This window comes from Ctenopharyngodon idella, chromosome 6 (assembly GCF_019924925.1).
Source record: "Ctenopharyngodon idella isolate HZGC_01 chromosome 6, HZGC01, whole genome shotgun sequence".
Taxonomy (NCBI): domain Eukaryota; kingdom Metazoa; phylum Chordata; class Actinopteri; order Cypriniformes; family Xenocyprididae; genus Ctenopharyngodon; species Ctenopharyngodon idella.
In genome coordinates, this window is record NC_067225.1 from 34,084,254 (window position 1) to 34,107,824 (window position 23,571).

A 23,571-nucleotide genomic window follows, 5' to 3' on the forward strand; every position below is an offset into this window, starting at 1 on the left:
GGGCTGACACCAGACCTGCCTCCGATGACATCACCAAAGCCCCTGCTGATCGCGACGCGGGTTTGAGCGCTACTGCAGTCACGCGCTGTAGGGCGCGAGCGATGCGGAGCGACACTTCAGTCATTTATCCAACCGATCCGTGCGCGCGATCCCCGGGCAAATACTGCGACGACATGGCAGAGAGGAGCCGAGGAAAACGGAGGAAACAGGCGAACCCGCGGAGGAACCAAGGTCAGTGGTGTACTGCACACAGTCGCCTTGTGAAGTTTGTAAATTGTCCAGGTTTATTTCTGCAGTCATTCAACTGGATTAATACGCCGTTTACAGACGTAGCGACAAAACGGCTACTTCCCAAACTATTATCCCATGAACACATGGATAAATGAAAAGTGGGAAACATGTTACTTTACTTTAATACATCAGCACGTTTATTTTTCTTAGTTTGCAGAACTTGCGGTCCGTTTTGCATCATTTCTGCAGTCCTCAGCATCACATTTTCATGGACTTTTACAACATTCAGCTGCACTATTTGTTGCACTTCCTCACAGGGTTAATATCCTCGTGTTTTATCTGTTTTTTGCCAATGGACAAAAATTGTTTCGATTTTTATTTGTCAGTCAAATTAAACGATTTTAATAGAATAAAACGATAACATCGAGATTTTATTTAGCCTAACCTAAATATTCTATTATATATAGAAGACTTTGAAAATGACATTTATGATTTTAGTACACTCTAAAAAATGTTTGGTTAAAAACAACCCAAGTTGGGTTGAAAATAGACAAACCCAGCGATTGGGTTGTTTTAACCCAGAGGTTGGGTTAAATGATCAACCTGCTGGGTAGTTTTATTTAACTCAACTATTGTTTAAAAATTACTGTATTGCTTGCTTAAAATGAACCCAAAATATGTTAGAAATTAACATTTATTAATATGTTTAATAAATTAACATTTACAATAAATTTAACGAATAATAATTAAACAATAAACATTTATTAAATTGCTTATTAAAAAATTTTCATCTTTTGATTATTATTGTTGCCTCTAGTAATTATGTGTCTGATTTTTAATTTCCAACCTATTTTGGGTTCATTTTAGGTCAGATATATAGTAATTTTTAAACAATAGTTGAGTTAAATAAAACTGACCAGCAGGTTGAGCAAACATTTAACCCAATCGCTGGGTTTGTCCATTTTCAACCCAACTTGGGTTGTTTTTAACCCAACATTTTTTAGAGTGTATTCAGATCTTATTTAAATTTGATTTTAATTAAATATGCATGATTTAAGGCACTACATTTTTGTATTAATGTCTTGACAGAACACTTTTTAATAACACTGCTGTGCACTCTAAAAATGCTGGGTTGTTTGGGCCTATAGTAACAGTTCCTTATCAAGTGAGAACAACACTGAACATCTTCAGATTGAGGCCTGTTTATTTTACATTTCATCCACACTGCATTTGTTCGTAGATTGCGTGTAGATGCTCATGAATGCGAGACAATCGTTCTCAGCAATGAGTTCTGATGCATTTAGAAAAGGTGAAGAAGTTTGCTTTGCAAAGCGGTTGTGTATCTTTGCATTATACATGATTTAAGAGTTTTTGTTCGAAGTGCACGAAGGACAGTGTGTATTTGAGTATGTGTGTGGTTAGAGAAGTTCCTCATTTGGATGCGGCATAAGTGTCAGTTTTGTCGAGCTTCACACCCGTGTGTGATCCCCAGAGCTAACGGGTTAAAGACGACCCTGTCACCTCACATACACAAACACACTCGCCCTGTGCGTGCTCATGTATAGGTGAGAGATGTCTCCTACCCTTTATAAACTCGCTTCCTTAATTCTTTTAATAGCCGCTGATGCACAAAAGATGTTTTTTGAGATTTCAGCTGCATTCGTGTTCCATCAGTTTACAAACACTAGTGTAAAATAAGACTTTTAAATATGCCAGTTAACAAACAATCCTAGTGTCATCTAATCAAGCTTCAGTCTCAGTGTGTTTGAATCAGGTGATTATAAAGTAATTTCTCCTCAAGTTCAGACAGGTGTAGAGAATCACAATAATTATCAACAGCATCCTCTTAAAAATAAATATTTTAAAAGTTGTTTTTTTTTTGCAGCAATGTTGTAGAAGAGCCATTTTTAGTTCCCCAAAGAACCTTTCAGTATGGAAGCTTGTTTCCGTCATGAAATAAAAAATAAAAAAGGTAATTGCGACTTTTTATCTCACAATTCTGACTTTTTTTCTCAAAATTGCAAGTTATAAAGTCAGAATTGCGAGATATAAAGTTAGAATTGCGTGATATAAAGTCAGAATTGCGAGTTTTAAAGTCAGAATTGCGAGTTATAAAGTCAGAATTGCGAGTTATAAAGTCAGAATTGCGAGTTTTAAAGTCAGAATTGCGAGTGATAAAGTCAGAATTGCGAGTTATGAAGTCAGAATTGCTAGTTTTAAAGTCAGAATTACGAGTTTTAAAGTCAGAATTGCGAGATTTAAAGTCAGAATTGCGAGTTATAAAGTCGGAATTGCGAGTTATAATGTCAGAATTGCGAGTTTTAAAGTCAGAATTGCGAGTTTTAAAGTCAGAATTGCTAGTTTTAAAGTCAGAATTACGAGTTTTAAAGTAAGAATTGCGTGATATAAAGTCAGAATTGCGAGTTATAAAGTCGGAATTGCGAGTTATAAAGTCAGAATTGCGAGTTTTAAAGTCAGAATTGCAAGATATAAAGTCAGAATTGCAAGTTTTAAAGTCAGAATTGCGAGATATAAAGTCAGAATTATGAGTTATAAAGTCAGAATTGCGAGATATAAAGTCAGAATTATGAGTTATAAAGTCAGAATTGCTAGTTTTAAAGTCAGAATTGCGAGATATAAAGTCAGAATTATGAGTTTTAAAGTCAGAATTGCGAGTGATAAAGTCAGAATTGCGAGTTATAAAGTCAGAATTGCGAGATTTAAAGTCAGAATTGCGAGATTTAAAGTCAGAATTGCGAGATTTAAAGTCAGAATTGCGAGATATAAAGTAAGAATTGCATGATATAAAGTTAGAATTGCGAGATATAAAGTCAGAATTGTGTGATATAAAGTCAGAATTGCGAGTTATAAAGTCAGAATTGCGAGTTTTAAAGTCAGAATTGCGAGTTTTAAAGTCAGAATTGCGAGATTTAAAGTCAGAATTGCGAGTGATAAAGTCGGAATTGCGAGATTTAAAGTCAGAATTGCTAGTTTTAAAGTCAGAATTGCGAGTTTTAAAGTCAGAATTATGAGTTTATATCTCACAATCTGAATTTTAACACGCAATGCTGACTTTTATATCACACAATTTTAACTTTATAATTTGCAATTGCGAGATAAAAAGTCGCAATTACCTTTTTTATTTTTATATTTAGTGGCGGAAACAAGCTTCCATATTTCAGGGATCAGTTCTTAAAAGAACCATTTATTTCTTAGTGTGAAGAACTTTTTAAAAATCTAATTTTTTTTCACTATAAAAAGCCTTTAGTGGTTCCAAGGATGTTAAAGGTTCTACTTGAACCATCAATGCCAATAAAGAACCGATTTTTAAGAGTGTAACTGCAAACAAACACAAAACTGACTGTCTTCATCTTCAACTCTACATCTATTGATTTAGCAGGTCAAGTGTGGTCAGGTTTTGTCAAGTGTGTTTCTTCATCTTTCTTTAAAATAATTGACACGTGCTTTAATATCTAATGCAATGACATTCACAAGTTTGAAGTGCAAAACACTGTAGATAACAGCCTTACATTATCTCTCTCCTCGTTCTTTAATAAAAGTGTGTGTGTGAGTGAGTGAGTGTGTGTGTGTGTGTGCATATGTAGAACAGATGATTGTGGTGAGAGAAAACACACAATTGCAAGAAACACTTCTCTGGAACATGGCGCGTTCGTAGCTTGTTTCATGGCTCAACAGCACTTTTCTCCACTTTTAAGTGTTAAACTGCAGATTCAGATTAATTATGTAAGAGAGACCTACTGTTATCAGTGTGTGTGTGTGTGTGTGTGTGTGTGTGTGTGTTTGTGTGTGTAATGGGATTCCTGGCTGACGGGACAGTGGGATAGATTGCATCCGTCCTAAAACACAAAGACAAAACATTTAGTTTTGTGTCTTGCCGAACGCTTTCATCTGACCAGCTACATAAAACAAGCATGAGAAGTGCAGATGTTGTTCAGTCCGACGAGGAATCTACGGAGGAATCCTTTACGGATACTGTGACGTGGGTTCCATCGCTCACTCTCATTTCGTTTGACACAACTAGAGCCAAGTTTGTGTTTGGATGATATCAGATTTCACAGTACGGACATATAAACGCGAGATGTCATTTGATCTGAAACGTCGCATCTTTGTTATCTGCGATTACGGCCTTCGATTTTGCACATACAGCTCATTTCCTTGCCTATTGTCTCTCTGTGTTCGCTCCCGCACGTTTTCTTTCTCTCTCTCGATTGCCTCTTTGCGTTTTCTTTTTTCAAGTGCCAATTTATTTAAACTCTTTTCCCTTTTTCTTCATTCGCCTTCATTGATTTCCAAACCCCAGCCTTTGTAGGCAGCTGGGGTCCAGCTGTGTGTCTGCTGTCGAGTGTGTGTGTGTGTGTGTGTGTGTGTTTCTCTGGCACAGTCTTGTCACAGTGGGCAGAATGCGAGAAAACGACAGACAGAGAGAGAGAGAGACTAAGAAAAAGTCGCTTGTCATTTTGGACAACAGAAGAGAACTGGGCAAGAAATCAGAGAGATTTGAGTGGAGAGAGAGAGACAGGGCGAGCGAGAGCGAGACAGCGAGGAGTCCAGGCTCCAAGGTTTATTAGTGGCGCTCCCCAAACGAGAGAGCTGAGGCGTCAGACGCAGCGGGAGAGAGAAAGAGGAGAAATAAAATAAAGGACCAGAGATCGGGACAGTAAAAGTGTCTCAGATGATGTGCCTGTTCCTTTGTGAGAAATTAATTAGGACCAAAATGCATTCTATTTTTATATTTTAGATATTGGGACAGTAAAAGTGTCTCAGAACTTGTGCATGTTTCATTGTGAGATCAAATTATTACAACTGAAATATAAGTCAGTATATATCACTTATAATAGGAGTATAATCAAATTATATGAGTATGTTATAATACAAGTATACAGTATATCACTATTATAACGCAGTATAAATCACTGTTTCTGCTGGAAATTGTATTAAAAAAATTTGCTCTATTTAAATTTTTAGAGATTGGGACAGTAAAAGTGTCTCAGATGATGTGCCTGTTCCTTTATGAGATATTAATTAAAACCAAAATATAAGTAATTTTAATGCTGTATAACTGTATATATCACAATTTAGTTATTTTTGCTGGATTTTTTTAATTAAAAATCCATTCTACTTTTATATTTTAGATATTGGGACAGTAAAAGTGTCTCAGAACTTGTGCATGTTTCATTGTGAGATTACTGGCAAAATTAATTACGACTAAAAAATAAGTCATTTTAACAGTATATATCACTTATAATAGGAGTATAATCAAATTATATGAGTATGTTATAATATGAGTATATCACTATTATAACACAGTGTAAATCAATGTTTCTGCTGGAAATTGTATTAAAAAATTTTTTCTATTTTTAAACTTTAGAGATTGCGACAGTAAAAGTGTCTTAGAAAATGTGCGCTTTATATTGTGAGATCACTGGCAAAATTAATTAGGACCAAAATATAAGTAATTTTAACGCTGTATAACTATATCACAATATAGTTATTTTTGCTGCATTTTTTAAAATTAAAAATGAATTCTATTTTTAAATTTTAGAGACTGGGACAGTAAAAGTGCCTGTTCCTCTGTGAGAAATTAATTAGGACCAAAATATAAGTAATTTTAACGCTGTATAACTATATCACAATATAGTTATTTTTGCTGCATTTTTTAAAATTAAAAATGAATTCTATTTTTAAATTTTAGAGACTGGGACAGTAAAAGTGCCTGTTCCTCTGTGAGAAATTAATTAGGACCAAAATATAAGTAATTTTAATGCTGTATAACTGTACATATCACAATATATTTATTTTTGCTGCATTTTTTTTAATTAAAATTGCATTCTATTTTTAAATTTTACATATTGGGAAAGTAAAAGTGTCTCAGAACTTGTGCATGTTTCATTGTGAGATCATTGGCAAAATTAATTATGACTAAAATATAAGTAATTTTAACACAGTATATATCACTTATGAGTATAATATAATTAAATGAGTATATTATAATAAGTATACAGTATATCACTATAATATAAAAGTGATAATCATCTCATTATATTCTATTTTATTTGGAAGCAAAACATCAGATTATAGTAAAATCTCTACTGTTTGTCAGATTTATTTGTATAGCTTCACAGAAAATCATGATGTTAATTTTTATAATATCTTAATGTCTTCATTTAGCAGATTCTCGTGTAAATGTCTCATGTTCCTGAGAAGCGAGTGTAAGCGTGTGTGAGAGAGGCTGCGGTTCATGTGTGTTTCCTCGGGTCACATCTGTGTGTGGCCGCTCGTGTGACTCACATGTTGAGCTTTGGTCGCATTAAGTCCAGCGTCTTATAAAAAACAGACACACATAAAATGTCCTGCAGCATTAAATTGCTTTGGTAGTTTTGAGACAGAAAAATCACACATTTGATTAAGTATTCTTTCCAGTTGTATTTCTTTTTTAGGAGAAACATCTGAGATAAAGCTGATTCTTGCATTAAATCTCCTTTGAGTCTCCTGAGGTTTGAAAGAGCAACATCTGAGCAATAACATTTTCCTGTGTGTTTAGTAGACGTTAGTTCATAACTTTAAGAGAACCTTTCCAGAACGTTAGCTCGGATTGTCGTATAATGCCACTCAAACCTCGGATGCGTTTGCAGTGCTGATATTCATGTTTGCTTGTCAGAGTAAGTCTAAACACACACACCTATGCAGGACTGACCACTTTAAACATTCACACACACACACACACAGTTCGCCAGCGTGGTAAATACACAAACACACACACCCGTAAAGAGTTTTGTTTGTGTGTAATGTGTCGTGATGGACGGACGGGGCTGTAAACTGTGTATCTTTGCTGAGTGAGTCTGTTTGTCTGTTTGCATCTTGTGGTAGTGAGCTGCTACGCTCAATTTACACACACACACACACACACTGAGTGGTTGTACGAAATGGCATACCTTGTCTTAACTAGAAGTTTTCATTTGGTTTTGTCCTGGATTGACTTGTTCTTATTGTAAAACATACTTTGAGCGAAACATCATATTCCGCTCGTTATTGGAAATGAAGCTTTAGTTTACGAGATCAAAACTTTATTTACTCTCTTAATTCATGTTCCGGTGAATGATTCATCAGTGCATGTTATTTTTGTCTTCATAACTTGATTTTCAGCCACATCCTGGTCAGATACTGTGATACTAATTTAATAAAGGGAAGTTCATTTAATAGGTCGTCCTGCTGTACTTTATACATGAAAACATATAGATGCCTGTTTAATTTTAGTTGTATGACTTTTTTTTTCTTCAGAAAAACATGCACTAATGAATCAATCACAATAAGATCAGGATTATGAATTAGGAGTGTAAATGTTTTAGGTTCACGCTCGGCTCATAACGACATAAAGACCTTGAGCTTTGAGAGCGAAGGAGCGAGAAACACTCCCTAAACTCCCTCACACTGTACCTGCAGTCAACAGGTACAAACCAACACACACTCACACACTCAAACACACACACACACAAACACACACACACGTGTGCACACACTCACTCTCACACGCACACACTCACTCTCACATACTCTCACACACTCACTCTCTCACACACACACACACACTCACACATTTTGAATGTTCAGAGAACAATCAGAAATAAAGTTTTCATAACTTAATAAGAACATTCAAAAAACGTTCTCGCAACATGTTTTTGTTAGCTGGGTTCATGTCTCATAGTCGCGAAAATATATTTACATTTTGTAACGATATAAACAATCAAGCAGTTGAGAATTGCTATATAATTGCAAAGTCCAGCTCACACGTGTCTCTTCTCCAGGTTTATCTGAGCGAGTCAGGACTTTAGTGACAAAACAAAACAACACATTTCACTGGAGAGTCTGATCATTAGAAGCGAACGAGTGCAGATCAGAACGTCTGTGTCGCAATTTCTCCTGTGTGTGTGACGAATATCTGCAGCGCTGCGGTCAGCACTGAGTGTAGATGATGTGATAATGGAGATGGTCAGATTTGATAAGTCCAGGGATCTGACGGGAGGAAGTCAGGTCGTGAGAAAGGAAGCCAGCGCTGAATCCGATTACATCAAACATCAAACACAGTTCTGACGGATTCACGGATCATCGGACACAAACTTAAAAGACTGCCAATGTTGTTTCTGATAGGAAAAATAGAAATAGACACAAATAAGAAGATCATTTGATGATAAATATTTCATATTGAGATCTTAAGATTACTGAGCGCTTTCTCACAGGAGAAACAATTGTGATTTTGTGATTTGTCTTTCCAGCGAGGATCGAAAAACATGTTTTTAATAGCTGCCAAACCAGAGAGACAAAACTGGGCCTTCCTAAAACACATAAATGTCTGTGGTTGATGGCTATGGAAGCTTGTTTCCGCCACTGAGTAAAAAAAAATATCTAACTTTTGATCTCACAGTTCTGAGTTTATATCTCAGAATTCTGACATTTTGAGAAAAAGGTCAGAATTGTGAGAAAAAGTTTGAACTGCAAAAGTGAACTCAGAATTATGAGGGGAAAAATAATCAGAGTTGTCAGATGTAATCCTGCAATTGTGAGAAAAAGAGTCTGAATTGTAAAAAATCGCTATTACCAATTTTATTTATTTATTTTTTATTCCATAGTTTGGATAGATGGCAGAGCGACAACCAGAGAGGAAATATATGAATAATGATAATGAAGAAATTTGGCAGTGATTCACTGTAAATGAGCAGTAATGCATGACTGAGGTGTGATTGGACATGTACCCGATCGACACACACACACACACACACACACACGATCGGAGGGAAGGAGACTCCTGAGCTCCGTTTGGGTCCCACTGACGCCACACACAGCTCCCTTCCCCCCGAAACCACATCACACACACATCAAACACACACACGGCCCACGAGCCCTTCTGCTTCGACTTACAGTAACACACACACTCACACACACACATACACACACGCACACACAGTCCTCCAGTGATACACATCAAAGATTCTCTTAAAAACCCCGTTTGCCTTTTTAAACTTCCCATTTTTCCAACCCACTTAATTTCATTTTATTTAGTTCTTTTTCCACTTTTCTTTCTCTCTTTTTTTTGGCAACAGAATCAGGAATCACACACACACACTTAGTTCCTTTAGGGTTTTTTGCCGTCTCTGCACTTTCAGTGACTTTAATTAGTGTTTTTAAGACTTTACTTTAGATTCACATTTACATGCAAATTAAATCAAATCAAATGAATGTGGACTGTGATATATATACACACACAGACACAATTACTTACACAGTCTATCTAGACTTCTGTGTTTATTACAAATAGCTACTTTGTGGCTGAGATGGGTGAAGTATATATATACACCGATCAGGCACAACATTATGATCACTGACAGTTGAAGTGAATAACACTGATCATCTCTTCATCACGACACCTGTTAGTGGGTGGATATATTAGGCAGCAAGTGAACATTTTGTCCTCAAAGTTGATGTGTTAGAAGCAGGAAAAATGGGCAAGCGTAAGGATTTGAACGAGTTTGACAAGAGCCAAATTGTGATGGCTAGACGACTGGGTCAGAGCATCTCCAAAACTGCAGCTCTTGTGGGGTGTTCCCGGTCTGCAGTGGTCAGTATCTATCAAAAGTGGTCCAAGGAAGGAACAGTGGTGAACCGCCGACAGGGTCATGGGCGGTCAAGGCTCATTGAAGGCTGGCCCGTGTGGTCCGATCCAACAGACGAGCTGCTGTAGCTCAAACTGCTCAAGAAGTTAATGCTGGTTCTGATAGAAAGGTGTCAGAATACACAGTGCATCAGTTTGTTGCGTATGGAGCTGCATAGACACAGACCAGTCAGGGTGCCCATGCTGACCCCTGTCCACCGCCGAAAGAGCCAACAGTGGGCATGTGAGCATCAGAACTGGACCACGGAGCATTGGAAGAAGGTGGCCTGGTCTGATGAATCATGTTTTCTTTTACATCACGTGGATGGCCGGGTGCGTGTGCGTCGCTTACCTGGGGAACACATGACACCAGGATGCACTATGGGAAGAAGGCAAGCCGGCGGAGGCAGTGTGATGCTTTGGGCAATGTTCTGCTGGGAAACCTTGGGTCCTGCCATCCATGTGGATGTTACCACCTACCTAAGCATTGTTGAGACCATGTACACCCTTTCATGGAAACGGTATTCTCTGGTGGCTGTGGCCTCTTTCAGCAGGATAATGCTCCTGCCACAAAGCAAAAATGGTTCAGGAATGGTTTGAGGAGCACAACAACGAGTTTGAGGTGTTGACTTGGCCTCCAAATTCCCCAGATCTCAATCCAATCGAGCATCTGTGGGATGTGCTGAACAAACAAGTCCGATCCATAGAGGCTCCACCTCACAACTTACAGGACTTACAGGATCTTCTGCTAACATCTTGGTGCAGATACCACAGCACACCTTCAGGGGTCTAGTGGAGTCCATGCCTCGACGGGTCAGGGCAGTCTTTAGTGTCACATGATCCTTCAGAAATCATTCTAATGTGCTGATTTGCTGCTCAAGAAACATTTATGATTATTATCAATGTTGAAAACAGTTTCATATTTTTGTGGAAACTGTGATGCTTTTTATTTTTAAGGATTCTTAATTCTTAAATTTAAATTCAGCACTTGAGATTTTTTTGCTTAACAAAAAAACCTTGTTTTCAGCTCTGAGATCATGTTTGTGTGCTGTAGATTCTGATTTGTTGTCTTGCAGTTCCAAACATTTCCACAAGGTGGCGCTCAGTCCTGAGTTATGCTGCACATGAGAGAGCACAGAAACCTGCCCTGCAAAGATCAAACACACTTGATGTTCTTCACGGAGTGGTTTGAGCTCCGAGGTTGAGAACCCTCGCATTAAACAACACAAGCTGCACAGTTGCAGATCCTGCAATGATTTGAGGTAGAAATGCCTTTTGAGTTTGTAAAAGCTCTCGCCACGGATAGCAGGCATATTTGTGAAACCCCAACACTAATTTCTCAGCGAATGTTGCAACTGATGTGCAGCAAACCAACGTTCACATTATTGAGCTCAAAGAGCTTTATTTAGCCCCCGCCCCGCCATTAAAACTTCAAAACCCTTTTTTTCCCTCTCACGCCGGGCCCTGAGAATGTTTTAATATTCACCCACCGCTATTGTGCGGTCGGAGCAAAAGTACAAAATAAAGAGCCACATCAGAAAGCCTGGAAGATGTTGCAAACATTTTCTTGCGTCGGGAGACGGAAAAAAAAGACGAGGAAAACAAATTTGGGGGGGAAGCAAAGGTATTTATAGTGCGGTGTGAGAGATTTGAGACAAGACAGTAATGACGAGGGATTGGTTTGATTCAGAATGTGGTGTGTATTTGCGATCATAGACTCGCTGCGACATTCCTGGACTGCAGCGCTAACCAGAGACACACACACATGCAACACAGCTGCACACACACACGTGTAAAACAAGCACATACAGTACACACAGATACACAGTGCATGATTGCGGTTCAAACTGTCCCCGGTCTACGAAATGAGTATCAGCCCATTTAAAAAACAAAATTCACTTTGAAATCTCTATTGTTTCTCTTAGACTGCAATGAAATTAAATGGTTTCTCCTGCTTCTCAGATGTTTCTCAAACGTTTGTCTGCAAATCAAAAGCCAGAGATCTCAATATGAACATTTCCTCATGACTAATGACCTGAGCTATGCATGGCAATAATTGACTCATCAACTAAACTCCAGCGACCTACATTTTACACGTTGAGTGTTTGTGGGAAACTTAAATACTGATGCTTTATATTTAAAACCTGAGACGAGAGAGACAAGATATTCTCTGTACACATATATGTAGATGAAAAACCACAAAAATGCCAACTGAAAGTAAAAAACTGCCTTTGGCAAGTCAATAAAACAGTTGGCTCATCAGCATTTTATTAATTGCAGCATAAAATACATGGTTTAAATTACAGTCCAAGAGCGATAGAACGATCCGCACGGAGGTCATTAAATGACGTGAGCTAATCAAATCAAAATCAAAGACAAGAGCGGTTACTGAAGAAAACATCTGTCTTAAATTGTGTGTCTTCTTACTATTTTTACCTCATAATGTATCTTCAGTTTATCTACAGAGCCCAAAGTTTTTCTGTCAGAACTGTGATGACACATTCTTGACTTTGAGCCACCAGGACAAAAAATAAACATCTTAATTTTGTTTGCTTGTATTTTCCCAGCTAACAGGGACGTTCTCAAAGTTATGAACAAATGTTCTTCCTCTTAAGTTAATAGAATGTTCGGTCTGATCTTTAATAATGTTCTCAAAACGTTAGCACAAAAACATTATTTTTACATCGTTCATAGAACGTATGAGTGTTCATTGTTTTTTTCCTGAAACGTTTCAGTTGAACGTTCATCAAAAAATGCTGGGTTAACATGGGATGTTTTAACCCAGCGAATGGGTTGTTTTACCCCAGCGAATGGGATGTTTTAACCCAGCGATTGGGATGTTTTAACCCAGCGAATGGGATGTTTTAACCCAACAATTAGGATGTTTTAACCCAGCGAATGGGATGTTTTAACCCAGCGATTGGGATGTTTTAACCCAGCGATTGGGATGTTTTAACCCAGCGATTGGGATGTTTTAACCCAGCGAATGGGATGTTTTAACCCAACAATTAGGATGTTTTAACCCAGCGAATGGGATGTTTTAACCCAGCGAATGGGATGTTTTAACCCAGCGAATGGGATGTTTTAACCCAGCGAATGGGTTGTTTTACCCCAGCGAATGGGATGTTTTAACCCAGCGATTGGGATGTTTTAACCCAGCGATTGGGATGTTTTAACCCAACAATTAGGATGTTTTAACCCAGCGAATGGGATGTTTTAACCCAGCGATTGGGATGTTTTAACCCAGCGATTGGGATGTTTTAACCCAACGAATGGGATGTTTTAACCCAACGAATGGGTTGTTTTAACCCAGCGAATGGGATGTTTTAACCCAACGATTGGGATGTTTTAACCCAACGAATGGGATGTTTTAACCCAACGAATGGGTTGTTTTAACCCAGCGAATGGGATGTTTTAACCCAGCGATTGGGATGTTTTAACCCAGCGAATGGGTTGTTTTAACCCAGCGAATGGGATGTTTTAACCCAGCGATTGGGATGTTTTAACCCAGCGAATGGGATGTTTTAACCCAGCGATTGGGATGTTTTAACCCAGCGATTGGGATGTTTTAACCCAACGATTGGGATGTTTTACCACAGCGAATGGGTTGTTTTAACCCAGCGGTTGGGTTAAATGTTTGACCCAACCTGCTGGGTAGTTTTATTTAACTCAACTATTGTTTAAAATTACTATATTACTTGAACTATTAAATGAACCCAAAGTATGTTGGAAATTAACATTTATTAATGTTTAATAAATGAACATATATTAATATGTTTAATGAATAATAATTAGACAACAAACATTTATTGAATTGCTTATTAATAAATGTTCACCTTTTGATTATTATTGTTGCCTCTAGTAATTATGTGTCTGATTTTTATTTTCCAACCAATTTTGGGTTTATTTTAAGCCAGACATATAGTCATTTTTAAACAATAGTTGAGTTAAATAAAACTGACCAGCAGGTTGGGCAAACATTTAACCCAATCACTGGGTTTGTCCATTTTCAACCCAACTTGGGATGTTTTTAACCCAGCATTTTATGGAGTGTATGTTTTTTAAAATGTTGCACTTGTTACTTTTGAATGTTCTTGGAACATTCTAAAATGTTCCCATAACCTTTAGCGAGTGATAAAATTGAATGTTCAATTAACGTTTGCATAACCAAGAAAATGTTAAATATTTTGAACATTCAGAGAACATTTAGAACTAATGGTAACGTGACGTTTGCAAAACATTCTTAGAACAAATTTTTTGTCAGCTGGGTTTGTTTTGGTGGCTTGAAGTGGAAATAGTGACAGATCTTTTCTTCTATATCGTGGCAATCATCCAAATGAAACAGATTATCTTAACCTTGTTCAGATCATCGGTTGTTCATTGGATTTTGAGTTGTCTGCATTAAAAAATGGAGGCAGATCTGAATGCAGTGGATTATAAGATCAAAAAAAGGAAACTTGCATGGATGAATTGTTCACAAAAAACATGCATTTACAAAATAGATTAGAATTTTACATGCCGACTTTTACATGCCGAAAATCAATCAGAGAAGTGACATGAAGGGAGACAGAATTCAACAAAAAAAGTATTTATTAATGAAATAATACATAATACACTTTCATGGCAAAGTTTCTATATTTATTCTCCCTGTATGTGCACACACCATACATAAACTGCTGTATGATGTTGTTTTTTAATGATAAAATCTACTGATATCATTTCCTTTTTCACCCACAACCCCAACAAGCAAAGTTAGATCAGTTCAAACCAGTTTATTTTGAGCCATTTCATACTCCTGGTTTGAATGATCTCTATAGCAGAAAAAGAAGCAGAGATCTGCTCAATACGGCATGCTGTCATGCAGCACAGCGGCGTGCTATGAAAAACTCTTTGTCATCGTGCCTCTGGACAGATTTCAGCGCAGGGAATTTCCGCTGCTGTCGTTTGAATATCTCACACTATCTGAGTCAGGGGTCGAGCGTCTCTCCCTTGTCATTTTCTCTCACACACGCTCGTGTCATACTAACATCGTACTCCTCTCATCTTCATGCAAACACTTTCCTTACAGCATGTTTTCAGGTTTTGGCTGTTGTTGTTATTTGGTTTGCTAAATCACACCTTTGCAGTCTGTCGTTCTCTGCGCTCGCCAGGTCTGGTCAGAGCTGAAGGTGTTTCTTCCCGCGGCATTTACGGGAAACCCTGAAATATGTGATTCAGCGGGGCCAACCCTGATGGAGAGTGTTTTGCATTCTCAGATCAGTACTTGCAGTCATGAAGTCACTGTGTAGAGTAGAGCGACACAGCAGCAGATCCGGAATCAGGCTTTCTGCGTGGAAATGGATCGGAAGTCACTTACTTCGCTTTTGTATGTTTAGGGCACTTCTTCAGTTCACTAAACCAGGTGTTTTACTGCACTTTACTGTAATCGAAGGCCTCATGTGATCATGCATATCTAATGAAAATGTGCTTTTACACACCATGTCCAAGTAGAATAAAATGAATATTGCGTTATCATTTAGTCACCATCAAGTTGTTCCAGTGGATATTTTGAAAAATATATTGGTGGTTTCTTTTTTGTTGCTGTTGTTCATTCAATGAAAATTGTTCACACGAGTAGGTTTAGAAAGACACGAGTAAATTTTTTTTATTGTGAACTAAACATAAACACAATAATTAAGTTTTAAGATATATTGTTTACAACATGATGCCCAAATATCATCACACAAGATATCAAATATCACATTTCATTTATTGTAGAGAAACACTACAATCAAAACATTTCAGAAAAAAGACATTTGTTGGGTTTTAACTGTTTAAAACTGCTTAACTGCACACTTTAAAAATGAAACAGTTTTAATAATTAACTTGCATTTTAACTGCTCAAATATCAAGTGTCAAAGAAAGATGCACAAACATTTCAGAAAAAGGTTTAACTGTTAAAACACTAGAAAACACTTTGTGTTTGTTTGTTTGTGGTTAGTCCGTGGCTGCTGTTTCTAGTTAATGTGATTCTCTACACCTGTGTAAACTAACTTCATACGGTCACTAGAAATCACCTGATTTAAACACACTGAGACTTCAGACGTGAGAAAGAACAGTGATGTTTAAGATCATGTGAGACACTTGATCTGATGAATCACATTCGCATTTACAAAACTGATTTGATGACTGGGTATTTGTTTGTGTGGCTTTAAAAGACAACATGAAGCGTCTATAATTATTGATGAGGCGAAAGAAAAACACTTGAGAAACAGCGGGGTGTGTGTGTGTTTTTCTTCTGAACACAAACACACTTCACTATTCCTAGAGTACAGATGTGTTGCTCTTTCATGGAGTTATATCAGTTATCTTTTACTGAAGTATCACTTTGGTTTCAGATGTTTCTCCTAACATCCCAGTGGAGAGAAAAGACTGATTTCAAAGAAAGAGAAATAGAAACATCATACAGGAACAGCTTGATCTGAAACATTGGTTTCTGGGCAAACGAGAGCCTCATTCGAGACATCGTTGAGATCTCTTCTGACAGACACACATGAGATTCATTGGCTCTCCATTAATCTACTGCTGTGCTGGAGATGAAGAGATGTCACGAGTGATTCATTGTTCTTACGGGTTTGGAACTCATCTGATGAAGCTTCACACACTCCCAATATCTCTGTCACAAGAAACAAATCTTTTTAATATCTCAATTGTTTCTTTAAAACAAAAATTGAATGGAAAACAAATGTGCTTATCAGATTTTTGTCCTAATGAAAAGACCCCAGCAATCTCACACGTGTCTCAGGCAGAGATCTGAATAATGTCCAAAAAAGTTCAAAGTCTGCCATTAAACGTCAGAGATCTCAAAACAAACCTCATCAAATGATCTATTATTCACATATAATTTAACTTTATAGTCTTACTAAGAAGAGGAAAACAGCTATATATATGGTACAACAGGGCTAAAGAAGGCACTCCGGGGTAAAAGGCGCCTTTGATTTGATTTTCCTCTAAACCACTAGATGGCACAAGAACTTGCTGCAGCACTTTCCAAAACATCCACTTTTCAAGATGAACGTGGAAATTTGGCCGATCTTTGACGTGATCGCGGACAGCAGATCGATTTGCTAAATCATACACACAATTTATAAATCAAGGAAACAAAATATTAAATCGTGCACATGATTTAGCAAATCGAGGAAACGAAATAGTAAATTGTTCGCACGATTTAGCAAATCAAGGAAACGAAATAGTAAATCATGCGCACGATTTGGCAAATCGAGGAAACTAAATAGTAAAATGTCCGCATGATTTAGTATATTGAGGGAACAAAATAGTAAATCATGTGAACATTTTACTTTTTTCCCCTGTATGTAATGTGCGTGGCTCCATAAATATTTGATGTTTTTAAAAATGTTATGTAGCAAATGAGAATTGCTGAAATAATTGACTATATTTTGAGACAAATGTCTTGTTAATGATTTTCAGTTTTGTTCAAGGTAATTAAAGCAACAGTTTTTCAGTAACGGAAGAATGTGTAAAAGCATGGTGTTTGGGGTAAACAGCGCCCCTGCTGTCAGGGCGAAAGACAATAATTAACATGATAATAAACAGCTGTTTATCAAAATAAAAAAAATAGTACAAACTTTGCTAAAGTGATTGTTTTGATCAAGTATTAACTTAGACATTATTAAAAACATAATTTTAGCTGAAGTTTTTGTATCAATACTGTCTCTGCGGGGTAAAAGGCCCTCGACACCTCATACATTTATAAGACTTCTAAACAAAACAAACCACTTTTATGATTTATTTTCACACAAAATCTGTTGCTCCCTAAATGTTCAATTTTTTTCTGCAGTCATACACTGTGGGAGTAAAGCAAATTTTTCTTAAGTCATGCCTTTAGCCCCGTTGTACCATATATATATATATATATATATATATATATATATATATATATATATATATAATGAAAATGCAAAATACATTTTCATGTCCAATTGAATATTCAAGTCCTGTAAATTGTCTGTAAGCATGTTCACAACCCTCGAGCCATTTGTGTCTATTTTTATTTCTCTTAATGAATTTTGAAACAGAGTCAGTACAGTAAGTGGAGTGTGAAGGAGAAATAAGTTCTCTCGCCCCACACGTTCTGCGAGTGACACACACTGAAAGAAGGTGATGCTTGTCAGAAGCGTCGGGCGTTCAGCTGAGGAAGCAGGCTGTTATCAGACCTTATCAGAGCGTACGTGAAATGACTGACCTTCTACATGACTTACAAGACACTCATACAGGGACGCTCGATGATGCAAACAGCAACAAATGATAAGTATGGTGTGTTTTGGCACATGTGACCCCAGCTTCTGGGACAAGTGGAGGCTGTGCCGTGGACTTGTGCAGATGATGTTTCTATAGTACGAGAGCCGTGGGGAGGCGTTAAAGCTGTGATGTGGTGTCTGTGACTCATTGTCATAGTGTGAAAATAGCCGAGTCAGACAATTCACTGCGTGTTGTTGAACTTCTCCGAGACGTTTGAATTGTTGGATATTTTCTGAAAGGATACTAATCACGGATCGCGGCACACGTGACCTCACTGAAGGTAAAAAGTAAATGTGGTTTGGCTTTTAATGCAGATTGTGTCTGCTGTGACCTTTGGTATTTTCTGTGTGGCGAAGCACTTGTTGCTCATCATAATATTTGCAACTTGACCTTTTAAACTAGCAGATTGTTCTAGTAAGTTGCACGGGTTAAAATGACATCTCGTTTTTGAACACACTGCTTCCTTTTTGTGTTCTTCGTCTCACACTCTCATGCTCATAATTAATGTTTTGTCATTCAACGGCTGTTTTAGGTGAGTAAATAAATGAGAGTAGAATGAAATAGTGTGGATTTTGTGTTGGCAAGAAACGAAAGTTTTGAAACGCCTCCATCCAGCATCAAAAGACACCGCTACTCCTACTGCTGCTCGTTTCTAATTCCCGTCTGATGTTTTCACCTCAGTGTAACCACATGCTTTTAAAAAGGAAAAGTAAAGGTGTGAAGTTGGTTTGGATTTGCATACTGAACTGTTTCCTGAGATAAACTATAAACTCACTCAGATAAGAATATCTACTTCAGTTTTTATTTTCCAGCTGAACACGTAAAATACAAGTTGATGTTTTGTAATGGCGGTAAATATTTGGTTTAACCTTGAGAACATGGATCAGATATAAATGCAGCAGTTCATGATTCAGATAAAATTACTAAAATAAGATGAGAGAAGAAAACACTATATTTTTAAAATGCAATTTTCATTTAGTAAAGATTGGGACATAAAAAGCATTAAAACAGCAAAACTTTAATTGGCAAAGAGAAATAAAAACATAAAGAGATGTAAAACTCAAACTTTAAAAATTTCAATATTTTTTTATTACGTGACATTTCGACTAACACCGATAACAAAATGCATATTTTCCATGACGTCTGCCATTAAACCATCATCTGAGAAGCAGTTCAGTGATTCACATGCGCGCGCGCACACACACACACACACACACACAGTGAGGAATGTGTTTGAATCAGACAGATAAAGTGAGCCGTCCTGATGGATGCAGCCGCTGTCACTCCAGCAAATTACCCTGTAATGCGGAGCAGGCCCGGTTCTGCTGCGATCACAACCCCTGCTGCGCTTACAGGGAAACCCCTGCGCCATCGCTTATGATGACATATTCATTTAAAACATATAACACATTAATGCATGGAAATGTGCTTCATACTCAGATCAAACAGCCGAACCAAACAGTTCTGACATCTACAAAAACATTCTCAGGGCAAAAGCATGACATTGATCACTAGTTTAGATTCATCCATTTATTCTTTAATATTATTAATATACACAACTTCAAATAATAGTAGAGATTTTGAAAATTCTAAAATATCACAAATGGGAATGATGTAATAATGAAAACATGACACAACTGAAAACTCTCGTCTATTTGAGCTTCTTCGTTGTTCAGATTCCAGCTCTGACCACTCATTCATCAGGTGCATCATGGGATGTCTGAAACACGAGTGAAGACAAACAGATATCTACAAAAACTATATATATATATATATATATATATATATATTAGTACATGTTACACACACACACACAAATATAATACAAAAATATATTAGTGCTGTCAAATTTATTAATCGTGATTAATCACATTTAACATAAAAGTTTGTAAATATGTGTGTATATATACATACATACACCTATATATAGACATGTATATTTACAAACTTTTATGTTAATTGTGATTAATCACATTTAACATAAGTTTGTAAATATATATGTGTGTGTGTTTGTGTGTGTGTGTATATATATATATACATAAACCTATGTAGACATGTATATTTACAAACTTATGTTAAATGCAATTAATTGTGATTAATCAATTTGACAACACTAATATATATATATAAAACTATAGTATATAATTGTACATATATATATAATAGTACAAAGCTCTTTTTTGACCCATTTCTGATCAGACCAAAAGTTTGTTAAATAGAAAAATAGTAGATAGTAGTACTCAGTGCAGTATTCAGGAAGTACACTACATTCCAAACACATCAAAAAATAGGGTGAAATTAGTTCAATCTCATATGCATAAACACACACACACACACACACACACATGCAATATATCATTGAGGTCAACATGTTTTTAAGGTCATGACAAACAAATTCCGTCATTGTGTCAAAACCTTTGACTGCTGCTGTAGATAGATCGATAACACACATACAAACATGTGTTTCCATATGAAATGAAAGCCGTGACACTCATCTGAGCTGCTGGGTTTGATCGCCCCTGTTTTGCACAGTCATAACTGGAAAGACCCTGATCAATATATGCAGTGTGTGTGTGTGTGTGTGCATGCTTCCGCAGTGAACCGGTGGGAACAGCACGTGTTTGACATATACGTTGAGCAGAGGTGTATTACTCATACGTGAGCAGCAGTGGGTCTTCACACACACACACACACACACACACTGCATGCGTCAGCACTGCATTGTTTGTTCCATTACAGTCGAATTGAAACTGTAGCTTCCTGCTCTGCTGTACCAACTGATTAGAAACACTAATAAACTCACACAGAATGATGAAAGATCGACCACAACACAGTCCTGCGCTGTTTTAACGCAACTGGTATTTTTATACTCGAATGTACTAGAAAGTTCAGCTCGTAACTCTTTTACGTGAGTGCCAACAAGTATTTTATATGCATTAAATAAGTTCTTTATATTTGCATTTGACATTATACCAGAAATCAGCAATATTTCATGTGTAGTTCAGAGATTTACTTAAACATTGAACTTCTTGAAAGCTTGAAAGCACAGATGCATCGCAAAAACACTTTACTGCTGTTTATGGGAAACAAAAAATAATGCTTTTAAAAATAATAATTTTATAGTGAGTGATTGCAAAAATGAATTGATGATTAAATGTCATATTTACTAGTTAAAGTTCATCAAAGCATGACAAATAATGTCCCGTTTCACGACGTGAAAGCGTTCGCTCTCGATTTCGCTTCGCCCACAGATGCTCAGTCATATGGTTCTTGATGAATATATAAAAACATTAAATAGGTTACACGACTGAACTTTAAAAACGAGAAAAAGCTGCAATCTCGTGTCTCTTGCATTCTAAATAAAAATATGTCTTCCTCCTAACAGCTTTCAGGCCTTCGTTTTCTCAGGCGCTCTTCACCCAAAATACTGCACACCCCAATTCCCATTTGGGAAAATTATAATGCCGTGATTCTGCGGCTGCCAATCCATTCAAGTGTATTTATAAATGTATAAAAGCCAGCTGATGTAAATCACAGCCTGTTCTTTGTTTAATCAACTTCATGTTGCACATTTGTGACTTTTTACGAGGTTTAAGCGATTAGGCCGAATAAAAATTCAAACATTAAACACACATCTGTGTGTGTGTGTGTGTGTGTGTGTGAGAGGATTCATTCTTTTATCTAATGCTGAATCACTCAAAAAAAGCCTTTATAGTCTCATTGCTCACATTTTCACTCATTTGCTTTAAAAACACATTGCATTTTTGCTTTCTGAGAAGTTCACACTTGTCGTGTTTTTTCATCTATTCCGTTTTTTTTTTTTTTTTCACAAGATCCTAATCTTCACAACTAGGGTTAAAACTGCTTATATTAAATTCCTGAAACTCTTTACATGTTGTGCATGAAGGTTAATTGTTATCATTATTACTTTTTATAATTTTTATAATTTAATTTTTTTAATACATAATAATATTATTATTTTCAAATAAATAAGTGAATATGAATGAATACATAAATAAGTAATGTGGCAAAACTTCCCTGGTAAATATATTGATAAATATATACTGTACCTTAATGAATTAATGCAATGCAAGTCACTTTGATCAAAAGTTGTATCTGGTAACATTACTCAACATTAACAAAGATGAAGAGATAGTGAAACGAATGTATTGCTCATGTTAACTAATGCATTAACTGATGTTAACACATGAGACATTACCTGTTGATGTCACACTTATTAATATCATTCCTTAGATCAAATTTCTGAACCATTTTTGCAATGCAATTTAATTTTTTTTTAATTGTAAAATGATTGCATTCACACTGGATACTGAGCATTGATGAAACGGTGTTGTCTGTGTCGTCAGGTGACATCGAGCGCTGTCTGGGCTCTGAGGGGGAGGATGAGGGCAGTGTTTGGGGGATGGAGGTTCTGGACAGCAGAGATGCTCAGGATAAAATAAGCCTGACGGCCAGCGAGGGGACGGAGCCCGGCAGTCCCGCCCCGTGTGCCCTGAGTCCCCCGGCGGAGAGCTGGATCCACACCCAGAACACACCCCGCAAAGACCCCGAACACTGCGACGGCAGCATGTTCAGTAAGTCTCTCTGGCCGACAGGAATTTGAGGTGAAACAAAGACTCCAATTAAAACCGAAAAGGTTTTTACAGTCTGTTGTTACACGAGAATCTTTTGAAGAACTTTTTATACTCCAGAATAAAAGATCTGAAGAAACTAGAATGAAACATCAAGAACCATTTCAGTACACTATACCGTATTAAACTTGTACGAAAACTCTTTCTCAATTCATTACTTGATCAAACCGAAAGTTTGTTTACACAAATTAAAAATGCTAAATAATAAGAAACATTTCCAGAATGATGACTGGATGCCACACATATGCTGCATGTCTAGGTCAGAGTAGCAAAATAAAAGTGTTCAATGTTTCAGACGGCTTCATATCATTTCAAGGAAATAGTAGTGTTCACACTCAGTGCAGCATTCAGGAAGTAGTACACTACACTCCAAACACAATGGAAAATGATCAACAAATATAATTTAATATATATCTATATATATATATAAAGAATAATGCCAATTTTTAAAGAAAAATTAAAGTGTTTTTCTCACCTTTGAACGGGTCTGTATAAAAATTAAAAATACTAATAAAAATGTAAGTTAATAATGCTTCATTGTTGTCACATGACATCATTATTGACATGCATTTTTTATTTAGCATTTTTACAATGTCAAATATCAAGTTCAAAAAATCACACACACACACACACACATATATGTATAATGCCAATTTTAAACACTTAAAAAAATTAAAGTGTTTTTCTCACCCTCTGTACTTGTACAAAAATTAAAATATAATAATG

General features: G+C 36.7%; 1 protein-coding gene across 3 annotated transcripts in view; it reads left to right on the plus strand.

Moving 5' to 3' along the window:
- Positions 1–12: 12 nt before the first annotated feature.
- Positions 13–23,571, plus strand: part of LOC127514665 (zinc finger E-box-binding homeobox 2-like) — a 38,996-nt gene continuing 15,437 nt past the window's right edge. Inside the window, exons 1-2 of one of the 3 annotated variants that reach the window (XM_051897736.1) lie at positions 13–231; positions 22,561–22,788. In XM_051897736.1, the coding sequence (XP_051753696.1) occupies positions 102–231; positions 22,561–22,788 (358 nt within the window). In that variant the 5' untranslated portion in view covers positions 13–101. Of the gene's footprint in view, positions 232–18,034; positions 18,474–20,367; positions 21,102–22,560; positions 22,789–23,571 lie in introns of those variants that run through there. The other 2 variants (XM_051897737.1, XM_051897738.1) reach the window with 2 other exon arrangements.